This window comes from Amphiura filiformis, chromosome 4, assembly GCF_039555335.1.
Source record: "Amphiura filiformis chromosome 4, Afil_fr2py, whole genome shotgun sequence".
Taxonomy (NCBI): Eukaryota; Metazoa; Echinodermata; class Ophiuroidea; order Amphilepidida; family Amphiuridae; genus Amphiura; species Amphiura filiformis.
In genome coordinates this window covers 15,474,705-15,496,604 of record NC_092631.1, presented here as the reverse complement: position 1 = coordinate 15,496,604, position 21,900 = coordinate 15,474,705, and the positions used below count along the sequence as shown (strand labels likewise).

The window sequence follows — 21,900 nt, the reverse complement described above, 5'->3', positions numbered from 1 at the left end:
TGGATATGCCACTGTGTTCTATAATGAGCTTTAAAAATGAACTAAAGCAACAAAAATACACCCTGTTCTGCTGGACAGACCAACCCATATCTTGCGTTTTGCTGGGCAGTAAAAAACGGCAGGGTTTTTTTTGTTGATGGCCTAAAATACTGACCCTACTTGACAAATACATCGACCCGTAAGACGTTTTTTTTTCTTTTCTCTTTTTTCTTTTTTCTGAGCAGAAAATATTCAAATAAATTATACAGGTAAAATCTTACTTTATGAGGGCATCCACTAGGATCCACAAATGCTCATCTATCAGGGGCACAGGGCCGATATTCATAAAAGCCTTGCTAAATTAGCAACCAACTAGTGCTTAGCAAGATGCTAAATCCACTAGTTGATAGCTACGTAGCAATCAACTAATTTCTTATTCATAAAACCTTGCTAAACACTTTGCTAACTAGCTATCAACTAGAAATATTTAGCTGATAACTTATTTGGGTGTTTTGGGTGCTATGGCCTTCAACAGTTGTGTAACATCTAATACAATAGGCTTATATAATACATGTCTATTATACTTGAGCTCTGAACCACAGTCAAAATGATCAAAATGTAATGACTCATTGCTGATGGTCTTCATTGAGATTTCGTTAATAAAATTACATGAGTATTTTGTAAGCTATATAGGCCTACAAGGTTGTTACGACAAATTAAATTAAAAAAGATACTCTGAACAAGTAAAGTTCATATACATGTTAAGTCCTTGGTTTGTTGTAAAAACATACTATACATACTATATTGCTTCATCAAATAGAAAACAACATGCATCCACTTAACGCTGCTCATTTAGCTTCATGAGCAACACTGTGTAAATAATATTAGATAATTTAATAGCATATGATATATCTTGCTTGTTGTCCTGACAAAAGCCAAGCATGATTTATCTTTATCAAATTGACATATAATTTGTTATTGAAAATAAGTCATGCATCTTTACCAAAGAGAACATTGGTAACATGTCTCCAAAATATATATTTTACGTATCAAACAATTGAACAGAATTGCTTCGATTGAACATATCTGCTTAACTAAAGATTACTTGCTATATCATAATCATTTTTCTTGTGCAAATTTGGTTAAACAATACTGGCTTAGTTCAATGTTTATTCATTCACCCTAAATTTGTTGTGTGTTTTTAAGACAGTTTCTTATGTGTAAAACACACTGAAGACCTCAGAAACAGAATATTCTGAGAACATTATTTTTCATAATTGACAACAGTTAATATGAAATTAAAACAATAAATCATGTCAAACTTAGTTCAAAATCATTAAGACTAGTTGTCAACTAGTGACTTAGCGCTGCCCCAGATCAACTCTAAGTTTTGGCAAAATTTTAGAATGTTGCTAACTCTAACTGGGTTTTATGAATAAGAATTAGCAATCAGCTAGGCTTAGCAGCTTGCTAAAGTCAATTTTAGCTGTCAACTAGGCCTAGCGTGGTTTTATGAATATCAGCCCAGTTCTTTAACCCCAATACATTTGTACATTCATTGAATGACCTTTGAAAATTTGGGTACAAAAACTCATACTCTGCAACTTGAGGTCAAATTTTGCACTATGATTGTTTAATTGAGGTTATTGAACTATGCCATTGTGATGGGACAACTGTGGTCCATAGTGATCCATTTTACAAGGGCCATTCAGGTATAGCATGCTAGGGCACCGAGAAACGCTCGTTTAAATTGATCATTTTTCTCTATCGTTTATGAAATTTGATACCGCTGTCTTTGTGAGTCAAATATAATTGTATAATCATACATCTCAATCATATTTGTGATAATTGCTTTTGTCATTATGTAGAAAATTCAATAAATTATGCTATGTGAAATGCATTCCATGTGTGATGAATGTCTTTCTATTAGTACCGTATTGGTCCGAGTATAGTCCCACCCGTTTTTTATGTGAAATTTTTTCACAATTGGGGGGTGGGATTATACTCGAATTTCAAAAAAAAAAAATTTTTTTTTTTTTTTAAAGTTTTTTTCAGTTTGAGAGTGTCCTGGACCTAGACCTAGATGCTAGGATCATTCATGGTTGACCCAGCTGACCTAAAAAAAAAACAAGATATTTGTATTTTAATATGAAAATTGATACTTTGTATTCATGTCATACTCTATTAATGATTTCAAAATGCATTGAATTTGAATGCATTTTGAAATCATTAATAGAGAATGACATGAAAACAAAGTATCAATTTTCATATTAAAAATACAAAATATCTTGAATTTTTTTTTTTTTTTTTTAGGTCAACCATGAATGATCCTAGCATCTAGGTCTAGGTCCAGGGACACTCCAAAACCGAAAAAATTAACTTGTAAAAAAAAAAAAATTTTTTTTTTTTACAATTTCTGAAATTTTTCGAAAAATGGGGGTGGGATTATACTCGAACGTGGGACTATACTCGGACGAATACGGTATATTGTATGGGCTATTCCAGTTGAAATCCATACACCCTCTGTGAGAGACATGCCCTTAATCTTTCACACAGGGAGTGTGAATTTCAAATGGGGGTTACCTGAATGGGTGATTCCATTTGAAATATACACCCCCATATGGGAGGTTAAGGTCATGTCTTCCATAGGGGTGTATGGATTTCAACTGGAATAGCCCAATAATCTCTTAAATTACCTGATTGAATATTTTTAAACTTTTTTTTTTTTCAAAGGAGTGATTCTCAATCTTTTTAAGCGATTAAAGTTAGGGGCATATCTTTTTTCGATTGCATTTTCAGTAGAAGGATTAATTTTCATTGTTTCCAATCTTTTTCTGTCCCGAATTGAAAATATTCACATTAAGGGCTGGTGTATGAACATTTGGAAAGTATTTTTTGTGGGACATGAGTGAACATCAGACATATCGAATTGCATTCTGAATACGAAGGTATGTCCTTCTGATATCAAATAATTTTGATCTTTTTGAAATTTGTGATATAATGCACATTTTATTGCAAGTGATTAAAAATTGATATTTTTGATATTTAACAGTCCTTGAAGTAAACTTTATAAATCTAATGATATGTACTTAAAGTGTATGTAGCTGGGAAAAAATCCATATCTTCAATACAAAAGGTCAAAATTTTCAATTGATCATCAGCTTTTCATCCCAGCTACATACAATTTTAAGTACATATCATTAGATTTAGAAAGTTTACTTCGAGGACTGTTAAATATCAAAAATTTAAAAAATATTTATCTGATGTGCTCTCATGTCCCAAAAAAAGTACTGTCGAAACGTTCATACTAGAGCCCTTAAGGGATCTAAAATAAGCGTTTATTGCGTTTCGACAGTATTTTTTGTGGGACATGAGAGCACCTCAGACCTATCGAATTGCATTCTGAATACGAAACATGTCTTTCTGATATCAAATAATTTTCATTTTTGAAAATCACAATATAATACAAATTTTATGACAAATTATAAAAATTTGATATTTTTCAAATTTTTGATATATAACAGTCCTCGAAGTAAATTATATAAATCTAATGATATATTCTTAAAGTATGTATTGAAAATTTTGACCTTTCATAATTCATATTGAAGATATGGATTTTTTTCCCAAAAAGACCTAATTTTTTTTTGGTGTTTTGGGGAAAAAATCCATATCTTCAATACGAAAGGTCCAAATTTTCAATTGATCGTCGGCTTTTCATCCCACCTACATACACTTTAAGTATAAATCATCAGATTTATAAAGTTTACTTCAAGTACTGTTAAATATCAAAATATCAATTTTAATGATTTGCCATAAAATGTGTATTAAATTGCGAATTTCAAAAATCAAAATTATTTGATATTAGAATGACATTCTTCGTATTCAGAATGCAATTCGATATGTCTGATGTGCTCTAATGTCCCCAAAATAAATACTGCCCAAACGTTCATACCCCGTCCCTTAAGGGAATAGGATAAAATTTGAAGTGTTTGTAACTATTGGAGGTCTGTGTCTGCGGCGGCCTCCATGGTAAACGAAACGAAAGAGAGAAAGGGGTGAGAGAGAAAGGGGTGAGAGAGAAGGGGATGCCACAATGGCATGGGATCAAATGCCCGCAGTCAGAATTCTTGCCCCCCCCGATCAGGGATGGATAAAATGGGGAGAGTAAAGTGTCATTAAGTGCTCGGATAGTTTTCACGTATTATTTGTTGGACGTGAAAGAACATCAGATATATGGAATGAATTGCATTTTGAATTCGAGGAATGTCCTGACATCAAATAATTTCGATATTTTTTTTTAAATTGGCAAATGATTAAAAATAATTGATATGTCAGTTTTGAAATTTAACAGTCCTCGAAGTAAATTGTATAAATCTCAGGGGCGTAGCAAGAGCCTCAAGGGCCCATGGACAAGAATCAGTGCGGGCCCTTTTAGTAGGGCCGGATTTATCATTTGGCCAGAGGGGCCCCCCAAATTGCCCTGTGCATGTTCCTCTTAACCAACACCATGTTTTTGACCAAAATATGGCAAAATTTGGCGCACTTCGCGCATAGGCCTATCAGACTATAATATATAAAATATATTCACCTTCATTTTGGGCTAAAATGGTCTGAAATTAAAAAAAAATTCGCATGCAAATGTCCTACATGTAGTAAGATCGGAACAAAATGTGCTTATCTCCCTCTAATTTGCCACCACTGTCGATCTTATTAGGGTTGAGTGAGAAACACAAATGTTCAATAAAAAACATGTTGTTTTTCTGAGCATGTTAAACTTACTATATTCAAAATATTTGTTTTTATAGGTTTATAATTATATAAATCAATATCATTCAATTTCACAACATCGGCAGGCTAAAATGTCACATCCAATATTGGAAGTATTTGAGCTAATGTGTTCATTATTTCTTCACTCACAGTGCACACTAATTTGTCTATAGAGATCACACCACTAAATCAGGTCCAACCCTATCTGACTGAAGAAATAACAACCAGTGTTTTTATTCGCTGACCATACCAGGTGCATTTTAATGGGAAAAAAAGTTTGAAATGAAGGCTGATGTGCCCATTTTTTTTTGATAGTTGTGCTCTTTGGATCTTTTTCTTATCATCCTAGCATAAAATAATAAAAATATTACAATTCTGACATTTTAGGAAGATTTTTTAGTTCCATGCACCAAATGACGTCACAGCATAGAGGCGCTGAGATGTAAGCTTTGGTATGGTTTACATCATGTTCAATGCACCACTGCTAAAAAATCGAGCCACTCAACTACCAAAATAATGGTGGTTTTAGGGTAGAATATATCACAATCTTTTAGAAAATTTTTGTTTTCAATGCCCTAGCACGTTCTAACCACGAAAAAATGACGATTTCTTAGGTACCTCTTAACACATAAAAGAATAGGAACTTGATTTAGTGGTGTGACCCCTTAATTAAGACCGAGTTCGGTTAGGCCTGTCAGTTGCAGTAAAGTCTGATTTCAATTTTGTGTGGTTTTTTTTCAGTTGTGTGACCATCATGGTATCATGGATGGAGTAAAAAGAAGGCACCCTTCAAGCATTTTTGACTATTTACAAGCAAGATTAATCAAGAAAACAGCGAACAAGAAAAGCCTTTAAAAAGGGATGCTGGGTTTCATTAGTAATTTTAACTACATGGCATTGCCTACTTGACAATCGATCTGGATATATAAACATTTGTCTCAACTTTAACATGTGTCCTGTGACTAAATTAAAAACATCTGAAAGGTTGAGAAGCAAAAACTTAGGCCCTGCCTGATTATCATATCTTAATGTTGCTATCTTCAGTAGATAGCGCATGATTAGCAATGCACATACTGCATTAATTTGACTCAGAATTATATTTAAACTTGAATTATTTCACTTTTAATTGGTCAAGATATGCTAAGAAAGACTGAATATCATGTAAAATGATCTTTTAAACAATTTTGCTCCTTAAGAGATCACACCACTAAATCAGGTCCAACCCTATCTGACTGAAGAAATAACAACTGAGTGTTTTTATTCGCTGACCATACCAGGTGCATTTTAATGGGAAAAAAAGTTTGAAATGAAGGCTGATTTGCCCATTTTTTGGTGATAGTTGTGCTCTTTGGATCTTTTTCTGATCATCCTAGCATAAAATAATAAAAATATTAAAATTCTGACATTTTAGGAAGATTTTTTAGTTCCATGCACCAAATGACGTCACAGCATAGAGGCGCTGAGATGTGGCTTTGGTATGGTTTACATCATGTTCAATGCACCACTGCTAAAAATCGAGCCACTCAACTACCAAAATAATGGTGGTTTTAGGGTAGAATATATCACAATCTTTTAGAAATTTTTTGTTTTCAATGCCCTAGCACGTTCTAACCACGAAAAAAAATGACAATTTCTTAGGTACCTCTTAACACATAAAAGAATAGGAACTTGATTTAGTGGTGTGACCCCTATAGCATTCAAAATAATTAATAATTTTTTGTATTATTTGGTTCTCTGTCTTTTGTATAATGTTGCAAAGCTAAATAAAAACTAAACTAAACTTAGACTTGATTGCCATAGCGTGTGAAAAACACCATAAAAATTGCACGTTGACTTATAGTCTGTTCAGCTCTTAAATGGCGGGAAATGTTAGGCTTTTACCACTTCGCCGAAAAGTAGACCCACGTTAAGTCATAAATTCACAATTAGTCATGCAATTTCTTATTCGTTACAAATTGAATATAATTATAAGTCATGAGGCGATATATCAACAGTAAATAGATACTTCATCAATAGCGATATCAGCAGTAAATAGATCATCAATAGCGATATCAGCAGTAAATAGATACTTCATCAATACCGATATCAGCAGTAAATAGATACTTCATCAATAGCGATATCAGCAGTAAATAGATACTTCATCAATAGCGATATCAGTAGTAGATGAGATACTTCATCAATAGCGATATCAGCAGTAGATGAGCTACTTCATCAATAGCGATATCAGCAGTAGATGAGCTACTTCATCATTCATGTCAATAGCGATATCAGCAGTAGATAGCTACTTCATCAATAGCGATATCAGCAGTAGATAGCTTCTTCATTAATAATGAGATCAGCAGTAGATAGCTACTTCATCAATAGTGATGTCAGCAGTAGATAGCTACTTCATCAATAGCGATATCAGTAGGCCTAGATAGCTACCCGGTACTTCATCAATAGCGATGTCAGCAGTAGATAGCTACTTATAGTTATAGATTAAATAAACCTCTTTTTAATAAGTACTTTCAATGATTTGAAAGTCCACTAAGTCCCACAGTCAAATATCATGAAATTAAGAATTCCAAAATTGATTTTTTTTCATGGGAATATTATCTTTAAAGGCATAGGCCTATAACTCAAAAACATGTCTGGCGACTTGATCCGGGTGCTGTTGAGCTGGTCATAAATGCGTATAATGTGTGTTTTTTAAACAGAGACGTAGGGTAGCTGCAGGTAATATGCATGGGACAGCAGGTAATATGGGACACCTGTTTTCATTTTAACAAAAAGTAGCTTAGAGAAGGTAAACACTTTAAGTTGATTTGTTAAGTGTTTAGAGACATCAATTGTGCTTCTAGAAATGCAATTTTGGAGTCTGTGTATCAAACTCTTGGAAATCAATGCCAAAAAGAGTGAAATTGCCCAAAAAATTATGTCGTTTTTTTGGCCTGATATAAAATCAATGACGTCACATTTTATGATTGTGTATCCAAAAAACTCTGGTATTGAGGGGGCATTTGTCATTTTTTATGATCTTTAGGTGATGGGTTAAGCTTATCAGCAGGTAAAATTCCACTGACAAGTGGCACTTTCCTTTATAAATGATTATTTTCTCTGATTTTCAACTGAATGGGTGCAGGTAGGCCTAATATGGGACACATAGGAAATTGTGTGCATTGTCAATGCGAAAAGCAAAACTATTTAGAAAATTGAATTTTCTTGTAGAAATTTGCATTTAACATTCAAAATCATGTAACAAAAATGTTTTTAGAACAAAAGAGTGATTTTCTGAACTTTTTGATTTTCACCATATTGATAACACAGTGTCCCATATTACCTGCACATGCCTGTTTTATTAATCTTAAAGGACAGGTTGTTCATCATAACAATCCAGTCTTGTGGGCATATCTTCTTTAGTTTTTATGCAAATAAGCTAAACCAGGGCCGCGACACTCCGGCACTTGTTGGAAGACATGAAGTACAGCAGACAGTACATGTACAATGTGATTTTCTCATTTATAATTAGGATTACGTCATTGCCAGAGCTTGTTGATTCGTTCATTAGAATGATTGACAGCGGTGGGCGGACTTATACGCTTTGTACCGCTCACAAAACAAAGCTCTGGCAATGACGTAATCCTAATTATAAATGAGAGAATCACATTGTAGGCCTACATGTACTGTCTGCTCACTCTACTGTATTAGATGTCTTCAACTGCGGTATAGCACGGTATAGGCAGTTTGCAGAGAGTGTCGCTTCTCTATCTTTATTTTCTCTGGCTAAACGTCCTTAATGGTCCCATATTCCCTGCAGGTACCCTATTTAAGGTTGAGTGGAAACACAAATGTTCAATAAAAACGTGTTGTTTTTCTGAGCATGTTAAACTTCTATTATTCAAAATATTTGTAAATTAGTCAAAAATGTGATCAATTCTAGATTTAGTTGGCCAAAAATAACTTTTAAGTGGTTAGAGCAAAATTTTCCAAACATTTCCTACACGTTTTTAGGTTTATAATTACTATCAATATCATTCAATTTCGCAACATCGGCAGGCTAAAATGTCACATCCAATATTAGAAGAATTTGATCGAGCTTCAACTTTCAAGCAATTCCAAACTTTTTGATATAAATAGGTCTGTTGGTATTCTTGTCTCAGCCTAGAAACAGTGGCGTAGCCAAGGGGGGGGGGGGGCAGCTGCCCCACCTGTGAAAAGTCTTACCCTCCTCTTGCCCCCCTGTGTGTGGTGGCCGTCCCGCGACATTTCAGACTTGTTTGTGTTTCTGACCTAATTGACATTATATTTTGCCATTTTAACCTAAAAAGTGCCAATTTTTGTGCGCTTCGCGCAAATTTATTCCCTTTTTGTACCATATTTCACCAGTTTAGCTTCAATATGCCAAAAATTTTCCCGCGCTTCGAGCGCATTTGTAAATTGTAACATTAACTGATTTTGTCGCCAAAAGGTGCCCCCTTAAAATTTGTCTTGCCCCCCCAACTGAAAAAGTGCTGGCTACTGCTGATATCACTTATCAGTGTGGATGAGCTTTCCACAGGAAGCTCTAGGCCTATAGCAGGAGACTACGGTAGGCCTACTAGATGTTTTCAACGTAGTCACAGGTTTATGAAACGCAAACGCAGAAATCGGATCAGAATTTGTTTATGGCGCATAAATAAAACAAATATTTTGAAATTATAAAACCAAAATATCAAAATCTGACATTAAAAAAAAAAAAAGAAAGAAAGGAAAAAAAAGGCGACCCTGTTTTTTCAAATTTTGGGTAGTCAACTTTAGGCCAATCAATTAACTGAAAGGGCGCCATCTAGCGATAACTCATTGTAAAATGTAAATAACCAAAATGTCGGCTCGCCAAAGAGGAGGAAATGTTTCGAAAGGTGGGATGTTTGACAGCAAAACGCCTGCGTATAGTAAAGATACGCAGGAGTTGCTTAAAGGTATGTGTTTTACGTTTGAAATAGAATATATTTGGTATCTTTGCTAATGCAGTTGAATTGAAAATCGTGAAAAATAGCGGTTGTTATGGAGACGTTGTAAACGATTTTACTGATGGATGGCTCCGTGGTGATGAATTCGGCAACCCTTTTTGCAGGAGCTGTGCAATATTTGTGAGCCATCACATCAAAAGGGACCTCTTGGAGGGGGAAATAAAAATTGAGTTATTCATACAAGATGAAAGCTGATTATCCTAGCTTTAAAATGACACCAATTTTATGGGTATCGGATGTGCCATTCTCGAAATATTTTCAAAAAATCAAATAGAAACAGGCCCACACTTGAAAATTATGTTTTTGAGAAAAACCGGTTTTAAAATAAAGGTTTACAAATGAATTGACATGGGTAATTTCTTCTTACATTTGCGCAAATTTTATTAATATTCTGGGAATTTCATATTGATTTTCTTAAAATATCCACTTCAAAGTTTATGTTTATGTAGAAATTGAAAAATCGACATCGGACATGATTTCAGTGTATGTAAACTTCAACAGCCTATATCTCAAAATGCCCAGTGCCGTGAAGAGGTCCCTTTTGATGTGATGGCTCACAATTATGAGCCCCGCCTGTGGGTAAAATTTCCAAACGACGTGCCAAAAATGCTTGTCCCCCCTTCTCGGTCTGGGGAGAAAGGGGCCGCTTTCACATGCCAAATCTTATTTCGGTGATGAAATAAAAAGTAAGTCACTAACTCATGAAAGAAAAAAAAAATTAAAATGACTATAAATAGCCAAAATAACAAATTCTCGACTTGATCATAGTACCTTCTGCGTCAGCGACAGCATAGAATAACACGATCGCACGACATGCATGACCGAACCTTGACCTTGCCTAGCAAAGACCGTGTGATGGGCCGTGTGATTGGTCAATTCTCAAAAGCTGTGTTTGCGCCGTAAGCGCCGGTCTTTGCGTAGTACGCTCGACGCAAATAACTGTGCGTAGACTGCGTACCCAAGTTGGCTCTCATGATCGAAAATTTAATATTTTGGCTATAGTTTGCGTTTGACGTCACTGTCAATCAAATTCTCTATGATCCTTGATTGGTTTAATAGCGCGTACAAGGAAGGTCGATTTATCTGGTGCCGATCGGAGAAAAGGAATAGCAGAAAATGGCGAAAATTATGTACTTTTACAAGGCAAAAAGCAACTTTTCTAGGCATTGTTGACATGGTGCCTTCGCAAGAGAAAGTTTCATGCTATAAAGACCTAACTTTTGAGATGGTTTGTATGTTTGTAGGTGCAAAATTAACAATAGGCCTAAGGCACCCGGTTTTACCGCCGCGTTCAGCAACTCATCACCACAACTGTAAACAAACCGTGCTCGAGTTTGATTGACAGATGACGTCAGACGCAAACTAGTCTTTTTATCTTAATTTGTCTTTCATTATAAAATGATTAATTTATAATTTATATACTATTTTGCAGCAAACCTTTGACGAGCGCGACTACCGTGATGTTGCAAATTCGAAGCTAACAACGCGTACGGCGCACAGTTCATTCATAAATTTCCACTCGGCAACAGCAGATCGCCTCAGCAGCCAATCAGAGACAAGTGCGTCCAACGCACTAAATACGCGATGTATGCTCAAAATATGCGCTCGTCAAAGGTTTACTGGAATTGATTATATTTTGTGCTATATGCTTAATACAATTGAATATTTATAAATGTAGCTTATTCAAATCAAGTATAATACATTTAAGACTTAAATTTACATTTAATTTCTTTCCTCTAGTAATGATGCAGGAATCAAAATTGACCAGTTTTCAGCAAAGACAACTCAGTACAGCTATGAAAGGTAAGATTTGTACTCAGTGGCGGCGCCAGGAATTTTTATCGGGGTGGGGGCAAAGTGAATTTCAGGGGGGGCATAAACAACAATTTTTCCCAAAATTACTGCAAAAGCGGAAATTTTCGTAATTTTGGATCGGGGCAAACATTTATTATAAGCACGGTATAATATCACCCTCTGTTGACAAAATACAAATACAGTACAAAAGTTGTTAGGGGAGCACAGGGGAGCACGGCAGCTGAGCGGAACAGCCTCCGACTCATAATTGGAAGGTTGCGGGTTCGAGCCCCGGCGGCGTCATTGTGTTGTGCCCTTGAGTAAGGCACTTTATCTCGATTACTCCTCTCCACCCAGGTGTATAAATGGGTACCGGCCATGGTTTGAATTCGGCTGTATCGCATAGCAGTTTGCTCCACATTTTGAAGTAACTGCTACCCAATTTTATAGCACTTTTTTATTGTGCTTTAGTATCCTGATTATGATGAATTAGCCAAAAACTGCTACACAAAATTTTTTAACGAATTCGAACCCTGGTACCGGCTTTCTTAAATGCTGGGAAGGTAACAGACTCGCTGCACATGGAGGAGTTGTAGCAATCCCCCTATAGCAACTTTACATGGAGGAGTCTGGCCCAATCGCCAATGAAAGAGAGATGGGCACTCCGATCACCATGATCACTGTTTATACAGGATTGTCTCCTTTACCTTTACCTTACAAAGTTGCATGCTAATTCAACAATATGCTGTTATGTGATCATAACGATATATATGATGCCATTGTTAACATGGTCAAGACAAAGTGCATGCATGTAAGCATGTCTTCCCACTTTTAATAGAAGAACTTGAATTATAATTGTAATAATTTTACAATAAACCATCAATTGATATTTTGATTTTTTTTCTTCTACCAACAGGGGGTGGTCCTCTCCCAATGCGATGTAATCCTACCACCAGCAAGGAGCCAGCCCCACCACCCAAACCAGTATCACGACAACATAGCGGTAAATTAGATGGCAGAAGTCTCTCTGGGACAGGTCTCAAGGGTAGAGAGGCTATAGCAGAAACGGGTGCCTATGAAAGGCCACAGTATATACCAGGACCTAGAAGTAAGTAGGTGGAAGCAGAAGTATCTCTGGGGAGGGTCTCAAGGGTAGAGAGGCTTTAGCAGAAACGGGTGCCTATGAAAGGCCACAGTATATACCAGGACCTAGAAGTAAGTAGGTGGACCGTGGAAGCAGAAGTCTCTCTGGGCGGGTCTCAAGGGTAGAGAGGCTATAGCAGAAACGGGTGCCTATGAAAGGCCACAGTATATACCAGGGCCTAGAAGTAAGTAGGTGGAAGCAGAAGTATCTCTGGGGAGGGTCTCAAGGGTAGAGAGGCTATAGCAGAAATGGGTACCTTTGAAAGGCCACAGAATATACATGTTTACCAGGGCCTAAAGTACCTATAGTACGTTTAAGGGACCCTTGGACTAAGTTTGCCGGAAGAGAGGTAGAAGGTTAGAATTGAGGTGCATGTGCTTGGTTAGAATGTTAAATGAAAGTTTATACTTGGCTTAGCACCTACGGACATGTGCAGACGTGTGACGATGTTAACCTTGCATGCATCCTTCATACATAATTCGTTTATTTACACACGCCACACAAGAAGCATATTCGCAAGGCTAGCTTTAGGCGACGTTGCCGTATATGCTGATAGATGCAAGTATGAATACAACATCATCCAAGTGTATAATGTCTTATAATCTTTAGGTCCGAGAAGTACTAAAGTTTGCTAATGCTGTTCTATATACGTCAATGGAGAATTATGCTATGCCATCGCATCCGCATTAGGCATATATGGTACAATGTCATTAAATACTCGGACAAGTATCCAGAATCGAAGGTCTTTTGACAGCAACGGTTGAGTACACATTCTCTAAACACTGGATAAATAGACAGATTTGCACTACAGACCTTTAGTTCAGGCCCCGCACACAGAATATTTTGTTTACTCCCCAACAGGGATGCAAATTGTGCGGGAGCGGAGAGCACCGCTCCTAGGAAATGAGAGTCAAAATTGAGGAAATAATGCCTTGTGCAGAAAAAAAGAGAGAGATAGGAAAAAGAGGAAGGATAAGAAAAAGAAAGGAGGGGAGAGGGAAAGAGGAAAGAAAAGGAAAGAAGGGGGAAGAGGAAAGGAAGAAAAGGAGGGGAGTGAGGTAGATAACGTAGAGGGAAACATATATCTCAGCTAAAGAACAAGTTAATAATCAACAAGTTGACGGCAGTGAGGCAGTGAAGCTATAGAGTAAATCTCAAGACACTGGTTGTGCAAAATTTTGAGGAATTCACATGATTGTTCAAAAAATAAGAGCCTTAAAAGAGGAAGGTGTTGTGTTAGAATATGGAAATGGTTGGCAATGGTTGAGGAAATTTACAATTCATCACAAGACTAGGTATTCAATGTAGAGGAAAAAGGAAGATGCGTGAATGCAGGTGGAAATGGGCACATATTTGAGGAAATTTACACAACGTGGCAATTAGGAATTTATGGAAAAATTGTAGTCTTTAAGGAAATTCAGTGTATCAATACTAAAAAATCAGAAGTGCCAGCGAGGAGAAAACAACCTGGAAAATCTTGAGGAAATAAATTTAAAAAGAAGAAACATAAAGCACTGAACAAGTTGTAAAAGTAAGGAAATTGACCCAAATGCCCCCAATATTTTGCCAGGGGGGAATGGTCCATACAATCATCCCCACCCCCAATGTTGACGCCTGTATGTGGGTTTCTGACCAAAATAACCTCATATTTGGCCATTTTAGCCCCAAAAGTGCAAATTTTTCCACGCTTCGGGGCGAATTTATTCCACTTTTGCACCATATTTCATCAATTTAGCTTAAATATGGCAAAATGTTCGCTCGTTTTGCGCACATTTGTACCGTTAACTTATTCTGTCGCTAAAAGGTGCTTGATGCACTATACTTCAAGAAATTCCCCCAATGTCAAAAAGAAATCTACGCCACTGGTCTACACAGAGCTTACTTTACACATGATTTTGCTCACCAAATGCAAGTAGCTGAGAAAGATTTCCGAGATGCAGGACAGAAGAGTAGTACAAAACACAATGCTCCCAAGATTTTGTTATCAGATACATTCTGACATCAAATTTGAGGAAAAGTTGAAAAGGGTGGCTTGACTTGAGGCAATGAAGCAATGCCCTGCAGGACAGAGCCCCCTGACAAATATGAAAGAGAAATGTGCTCACTCTGACAAAAAATAAAAGAGAAAATCAGGGAGGGGGAAGGGAAAGTAAAGGGGAAAGGAGACCGTGTCCCACCAAAATTATGTGCCAAACTAGTGTGAAATACCGCATTTTTGCAAGCTCGAAGACTTAACATGTAGAGTCTCTCTGAAAAAATACCATGTTACCATTGTCGTCATTCGAAGTGTAGAATAAAGATATTTTATATCTGGTTATGATTGAGGAAATCTTGAGCCTAAAAACCTTGCTCCTGAGGAAGAAACCACAATTTGCACCCCTGCTCCCCAACAAGCATTGCAAATGCAGGCGTGTATTAAACATGTTTAACGCCAATTGGAAAAATCACAAAAGTACTAACCAATACTTTGTAATTCAAACTCATAATACTACGTTAAATTTAACCTGTTCCCACAAAGTATTCTTCACACAATTGATATTTATTTCTCATGCCATTATATATAGTTAATTAATAGTCCCCGTAGTTGATATCAGAGCCTTCATCAACCATCACACAGGTATTTTGTATCTTTAAACATTTCAGCAAAAAATATCTGTGACATTATTTCCAGCTTGAAAATTTTCTTTCAAAATGAAAAGGTGCAGGGAAATCCCATTTTGTTAGACTATATTTTCACTAATACAAGTTATATGCCTATGATGTAAAGGTATTATTATTAAAAGAAAAGAAATAGGTATAATATTAATAAAATCAAGAAGAATATCAAAGAAATCATCCTACTCGCACATTACAATTGAGGCAGGCCTGTATATTAATGATATGATTATAATAGGCCTACACCCTACGGTAAAAATACTTATAAGATAATATGCTAGTTATGCTAAACAAGAAACTTTTCATGCTTGGCTGATCTTCACTTGATGAAGGTCATATTAATTTGTCGTCTACAGAGATGCCTCCTATCCAGACCAATGGTATGCTCAAATCGATCGGTTGGACGTCCAAAGGTCCCGTAAACGTATTATAGTCTCTGGTATGGGTCTTGGGGGTAGAGAAGCTGTAGATGAAACAGGTGCCTATGAAAGGCCACAGTATATCTACATGTCTACCAGGGCTTAGAAGTAAGAGGACAAGGGCAGAAGTCTCTCTGGGGCGGGTCTCAGAAGGAGAGTGTCTATAGAAGAATTGAGTAAAAGGCCATGGAGTTGGGTGAGAGCTAAACGATTCCCTTTTGTTAATGTCACTTTTAGTAGACCAAAATGCCGAGAGACCAGTCCACAAGAAAATTTGATTTTGTGAAAGTGAGATTTTAGGAGGGTTGGCAAATTAAAAAAAAAATATGTATAAAATTGAGCATTTTGGACCTGTAAAGTAGGCATTTTGCAATTTCTTATTTTGACTGGGGAAAGGGAGGGTGGCAAAGTCCAAGATTGGTACAATGCTCCTCCTCCTGTCCCCCCTGGTGCTGCCACTGGACTTCATCACATCTAATACTATGGTTTTTTTTATTCTCAGAAAATCTTGATAAAGAAAAGCAGAGACTAGCTAATTACATGGCATATGGTGAAGATATACCACCGATCACAGAGCAAAGAAAACAAGAAATACTGAGAATACAGACACCACCACCAGAGACGGATAGATTTGATGAATGTAAGTACGGATGATAAAGTAAAGGTCAAAGTTCATCTCTGTGTACACTGGCCAGGTGCTCATATCTCTTTTGAAGCAGTGAGGTCAGGCTACTCCTCAGTACATATCAATAGGCTGTGTAGGGGCACCTCGCACAGCGAGTCTGTTATTCCACTGTAAAAGTCTGTTCATACTACGCTGCAATTGCTGCGGTGCATTGCCACTTGGAAATGCAATGAGTTGCATTGAGTTGCGGCAAAAAGTAATCGATATATCGGTAACGCACCGCAAAGCGAAGCAATTGCGGCGTTGTATGAACGGACCTTAAGCCTGGTGCCATTTATACACCTGGGTGGAGAGGCATCCTGGAAACTATTGAAATCAGACAATGCCCCCGAGCTGGCCATATTAGCTGCAGACAAGACAATCGTTGGTGCTCAACACTCACACATTGGACACCTTACGAGAGGAAAATTAAATTTTCTTATTCTTTTATTTTTTTATTTTTCTTATTTATTTATTTGTTTGTTTGTTTGTTTGTTTGTTTGTTTGTTTATTTATATTATTATTATACTAGTGAAATTAGCACATAGCAATACAAATCTGTTTCGTATAGATGGTTTGACCCATCCACACTCGTCAGTTGCAATGTGTAAAATGACAAAGAATATGTCTTGAGTTTTGATGCGCGCAATAAGAGGAATTAACATAACCGCAGTATCTTAAAGTTGCGCAACACAATTCTATGCCTGCAGCCACTTGCTAGTTCGTTTCTGTGGTTCAAGGTTGACATTTGTGGTTTAGTTATAATAAAGTATTTCTCAGTAATGCATAGATTGCATTTTTGCTGCTGGTAGAGTACGATTTACTTGAGCAATAATTCTCCATTTGATGGAATATGATACTTTCTTATCATTAAGGTTCCAGATGTAGTTGCTCAGAGCGGTGGCGTATCTTTGATTTACATTTTTGAAGGTACTGTTATGGACATTGAATCTTGTTTTAAATGGGCCTTCTGTAAGTCCAACATATGTCTCCTCCTTGCGGTTGTCTGCCCTTGTGACCGTCGCTTGATATATTACTCCCGATGTCAGGCAATTTCCATCAAGAGGGCACAATTTGTTTTTGCAGTTGCAATTAGTGGTGTTTTGTGTCGAAGCCATTTGATGTTTTCGCAGATTGCAGCACATATTTGTTGTGTCCTGATATAAGTTGCTGCATGTTGGGCATGCAAGTATAACTTATCTTTACGGTGTTTCTATTTAGAATCTTGTTGAGCTGGTGATCTGGAGGGAAACATTTATCTAGTAGGCTGAGAAACTTCTTTCCAACATTGGTAGAAACGGTATCGCTGTACGGCGGATTGAACCATGTAATGTTCCGTTTACGTCTGTGTTTATTTGCTTGCTGATTGCTATTTTGGGTAGCAGGGTTGTATTTCAGTTCGTAACTGTATCCACTCTTCTTTAAGGCTTCATTGTGTTGCGCAACTTTAAGATACGCGGTTGCGTTAATTCCTCTTGCGCGCGCATCAAAACTCAAGACATATTCTTTGTCATTTTACACATTGCAACTGACGAGTGTGGATGGGTCAAACCATCTATATGAAACAGATTTGTATTGCTATGTGCTAATTTCACTAGTATAATAATAATATATTTCGCTCCTATATTTTATTGTTGAGCACTGTATCTAGTGATGGTTTCATTATAATTTCTTACTATTTATTTATTTATTTCATTTCATTTCATTTCATTTCATTTCATTTCATTTCATTTCATTTCATTTCATTTCATTTCATTTCATTTCATTTCATTTTATTTTATTTATTTTTTTTATATTTTTTAAAATTTTTTTTCTTTTTTTTTTTTCTTATTCTTATGTGCTAAGCATATACGAGGGTTAAAGGGAGAAGTGATTTCAGTCGTACTGATTGGCTGGTCCACAATCACGACAACCAGATGATTGACCCATTGGTCATTGAGTGTGGATACTTCGCCTCTTCTACATGTTCAATGATCACCATTCATTACGTTTTGTTACCTGGAGAGATTTGATCATCTCACCTCCTTTTTCAACCAAATCGACGGTAATAACTCTTGTAGTGAGGGATCAACTTTCAGCCACAAATTGCCTCAGGCAAAACTCAATTCCTGGGAACCACACAAGGTCATCTTATGTAATTCATTGACCCATTTGTGTTATAAACTGCCTCTAGCTATAATGACATCCTTGTGTCATTGACAGATACGAACCTCAGGAGGGAATTCAATTTTTGATCAATTCTCTCCAGGTACTGAAACGTAATGTACATACCCAAGAATTAGGAAATTTAGTTTAGTTTCAATTTATTCTTCCTGTCAGGGTTTACTTAAACACACAAATCACGGTTTGTTATTGTTTACATCAACTTTGATCTTTTTTATTTTTTCAGTGGAAGCAGAAATAAGGGAACGATCTGAGTTTCTAGAAGACATGCGCAGATTAGGAAAAGATAAGCAGTACAAAGCTATAATCTCAACAGAAATCTCACAGGTACGTAGACTGCGCATATAAATACCTCAAAAAAGGTGACCTAGCCATTATAAATACGCCGGAAACTATTAACCATATTTGGTATTTGAAAACACCAGACAAAAACAAATTAAATTACGGTAATTTTGACACCGCTTTTGTTACAACTGCTATAGAGTATTTTGTGGTCTTAGTGTAGGTTTGAAGATGACAAATGCCCATTTCCATTTTTGCATTGTATTGATTTGAATTCAGCGCGAAGATAATGGCACGTTTTACATGCCACAATGCTTACGTCTATAATAACCATTGATTGCTATAAATGCAACAAAATCAGGATTTTTTTTGTTTAAAAACACTGCTGTGTTGTCAATATTGAGCAAAACTGGCCAAATAGGGTATCAAAATGCACTTAAATAAACCTGTTTTTATTATGGTTGAGTAATTTTTTGTGAGGTCTTTATATTGCTATGTTAAATGTTCTACCATATACTTGATCAGTTCTAGGTTGGTGGACAGGAATATTAGAAAAATATTTGTACCCAAATTTAAACTTTGTCCGGGATAGCTTCAAAATTCTACCACGAGTGCTCGGACAGAACCTACTTTCAATGGTGTTCTATTATTTCGAAAAATAGAGACCTGGCTTAATTGCTGGTTCTGACAGGTTGCCAGCTGTTGATCGACAGTTGAGTTTTGAAGTCATCCCTTGACAGTCTAGATTGAAAAGCATGCATCACCCAAATTCAACAATATTGGATCCTCTTGAAATGGGCTATTCCAGTTGAAATCCACACTACCCCTGTGGAAGATTTTGGAAATATCTTCTACAGGGGGAGTACAAATTTCAAATGGAATTAACACATTAGCAGCTCCATTTGAAACTCACCCTCCCTCAGGGGAAGATTCAGGTTGGATCTTCCTCAGAGGGTGTATGGAATTCAAACGGAGCTGCCTAATATACTCATTCCATTTGAAATTCATACTCCCCTGTGGCAGATATTTCCAAAATCTTCCACAGGGGTAGTGTGGATTTTAAATGGAATAGCCCAATGACCAGATTTATAGCCTGAGTTTTGTGACCTTTCATGACATTAATCTATAATGTTTTGGATATTATATTGCATTTTAATGAGCAGTCTGGTTCATAAACATTGGAAACTGATGGGTACCATTGTGGTCTTTGTAAAAATCCTTTTAGGGCGGTCCAAGTATTTTACATGGTATTTAGTGGCGTAAAAGGGTCATTGTGATAATTGCACACAAAGCGTCAAATTCAGTGCGTGATTTTAGCCCAAAATTAAGGTAAAATTTTGTATTTACCAGCCCATTTTGATATTTTACACTATTTTTGCCCAAAATTTTGGGTTCACCTGGCCAATTTTCAATTTTACACTGGGGTGAGGGTGCTATATTGAGTTGACATTTCCTTTTTTCTTGGGGGGGTATAGGGGGTTAAAATTTTCTTAGGGGTAGTGGGGATTTTAAATGGAATAGCCCAAACCAACTCATTTGAGGGATTCAAACCACTATTAACCCCTGCAAAGACCACACTGAATTGAATACCAATCATTTTGATACAGCGCCTGTATTACAATGTTGTTTTGTTTTTGTTTATATAGAAAGTCAGAGAAATGGAGATAATTGACAAACAAAGGACAGCCCAACTTCAGAAAGCACTACAGCTACAACAAGAACCTGGTTCATGAAGAAAAATATTTAGATGAACTTTAAAATACCTTATACAAATACCCCACCCAGGTCCAGAGGGGTTACTCATATGTGGCGTGATCAATCAAAATCAGTCTGAAGTCAGCCATATACAATTTTCAGTTTCTTATTGGGTTGTGACAGGCATTTGCAAAGCTACATTTTCAAAAACCTGCATTGAAATTGAACAACCAGTTCAAAAGATATGAGCAGTTAAAGAGTTTCCAAAACAATAGGAAAAAAGGAAATATTTCCTTTGTTTGGCTATATCTTAAAATCAATATTTTGGACTTCCAAGTTTGGACTGATTTTGCTTGATCACATCACATATCATCCATATACAAAATAAAACTTCCATAAAATAATACTATTAGTGACCCCCTGTTTGTTCACGGAATACAGCAAAATATCTACGCTCTGGTGCAGAATCCCATGAAGCCAAAAATGGAATACGACGCCAGACCGTATATATTTTCCAGTATTTTGTGAGGACAGACTGGGGGTAACAATTTTTTCCTTTAAAAAACATGAATTCTGTTATCTTCAGACTTGATCGTCATTTTTGGTGAAGGAATTTAATTTGATATTCTTACCAAAAATTAGGCCAATTTCTTCTTTGCTTTTTAACAACAGTGCAACCGGTATTGTGCGAGTTGTATGTAGGTAATACAGATTTTTATCCAAGTGGTGTTTGACCAATGAGATAACAGAATTCATGTCAGCTAAAGGTACACATGCCATGATAAAATTATACAGATGTATGATGGTGTGATGAAGAATTATATATACATGCTGTGCATGAAAAATCTGTTAAAACAACTGATTGTAGCAAGAAAAAGTTGCGCTAAATGTTTGATTCTTAATATAAGTTGTGAATATGTACATAATTTATTTGCAAACCAGTGAAATTTGAATTACTAAAACATATCAGGTTTGAGTAGAAGCTACAATCAAGGAAAATAATGTTGTAACATTGTCAATATGTTTACATCATTTGCTTGCTCCTCACACACATACAGTGTTGAGCAGAGCCAAGTTGGCAGCAGTAATCAATAATGATTAATGAGGTGGGGCATAAAGGGGGAGTGTCCGCGTCAAATACTTGGCAGACTTGTTTAACTTGAATGAGCAGTTGTAAATTGTGCTATACCATTTAAAATCCACACTACCCCTGTAGAAGATTTTGGAAATATCTTCCACAGGGGTAGTATGAATTTCAAATGGAATGAACACATTAGGAAGCTCCATTTGAAGCTCAAAACTCAGAGGGTGTATGAAATTCAAGTGGAACTTCCGTGTGGAAGATATTTC

At 36.4% G+C, this 21,900-nt stretch overlaps 1 protein-coding gene across 1 annotated transcript; it reads left to right on the top strand.

Annotated features, from left to right (window-relative positions):
- The first annotated feature begins 9,577 nt into the window (after window positions 1–9,577).
- On the top strand, window positions 9,578–21,222 carry LOC140150599 (UPF0193 protein EVG1 homolog). Its single transcript, XM_072172651.1, has 6 exons — window positions 9,578–9,683; window positions 11,475–11,537; window positions 12,445–12,636; window positions 16,249–16,386; window positions 18,800–18,900; window positions 20,502–21,222. The coding sequence occupies exons 1-6, from the start codon at window positions 9,587–9,589 to the stop codon at window positions 20,586–20,588; spliced, it is 678 nt and encodes a 225-aa protein (XP_072028752.1). The 5' UTR covers window positions 9,578–9,586; the 3' UTR covers window positions 20,589–21,222.
- The last annotated feature ends 678 nt before the right edge of the window (window positions 21,223–21,900 follow it).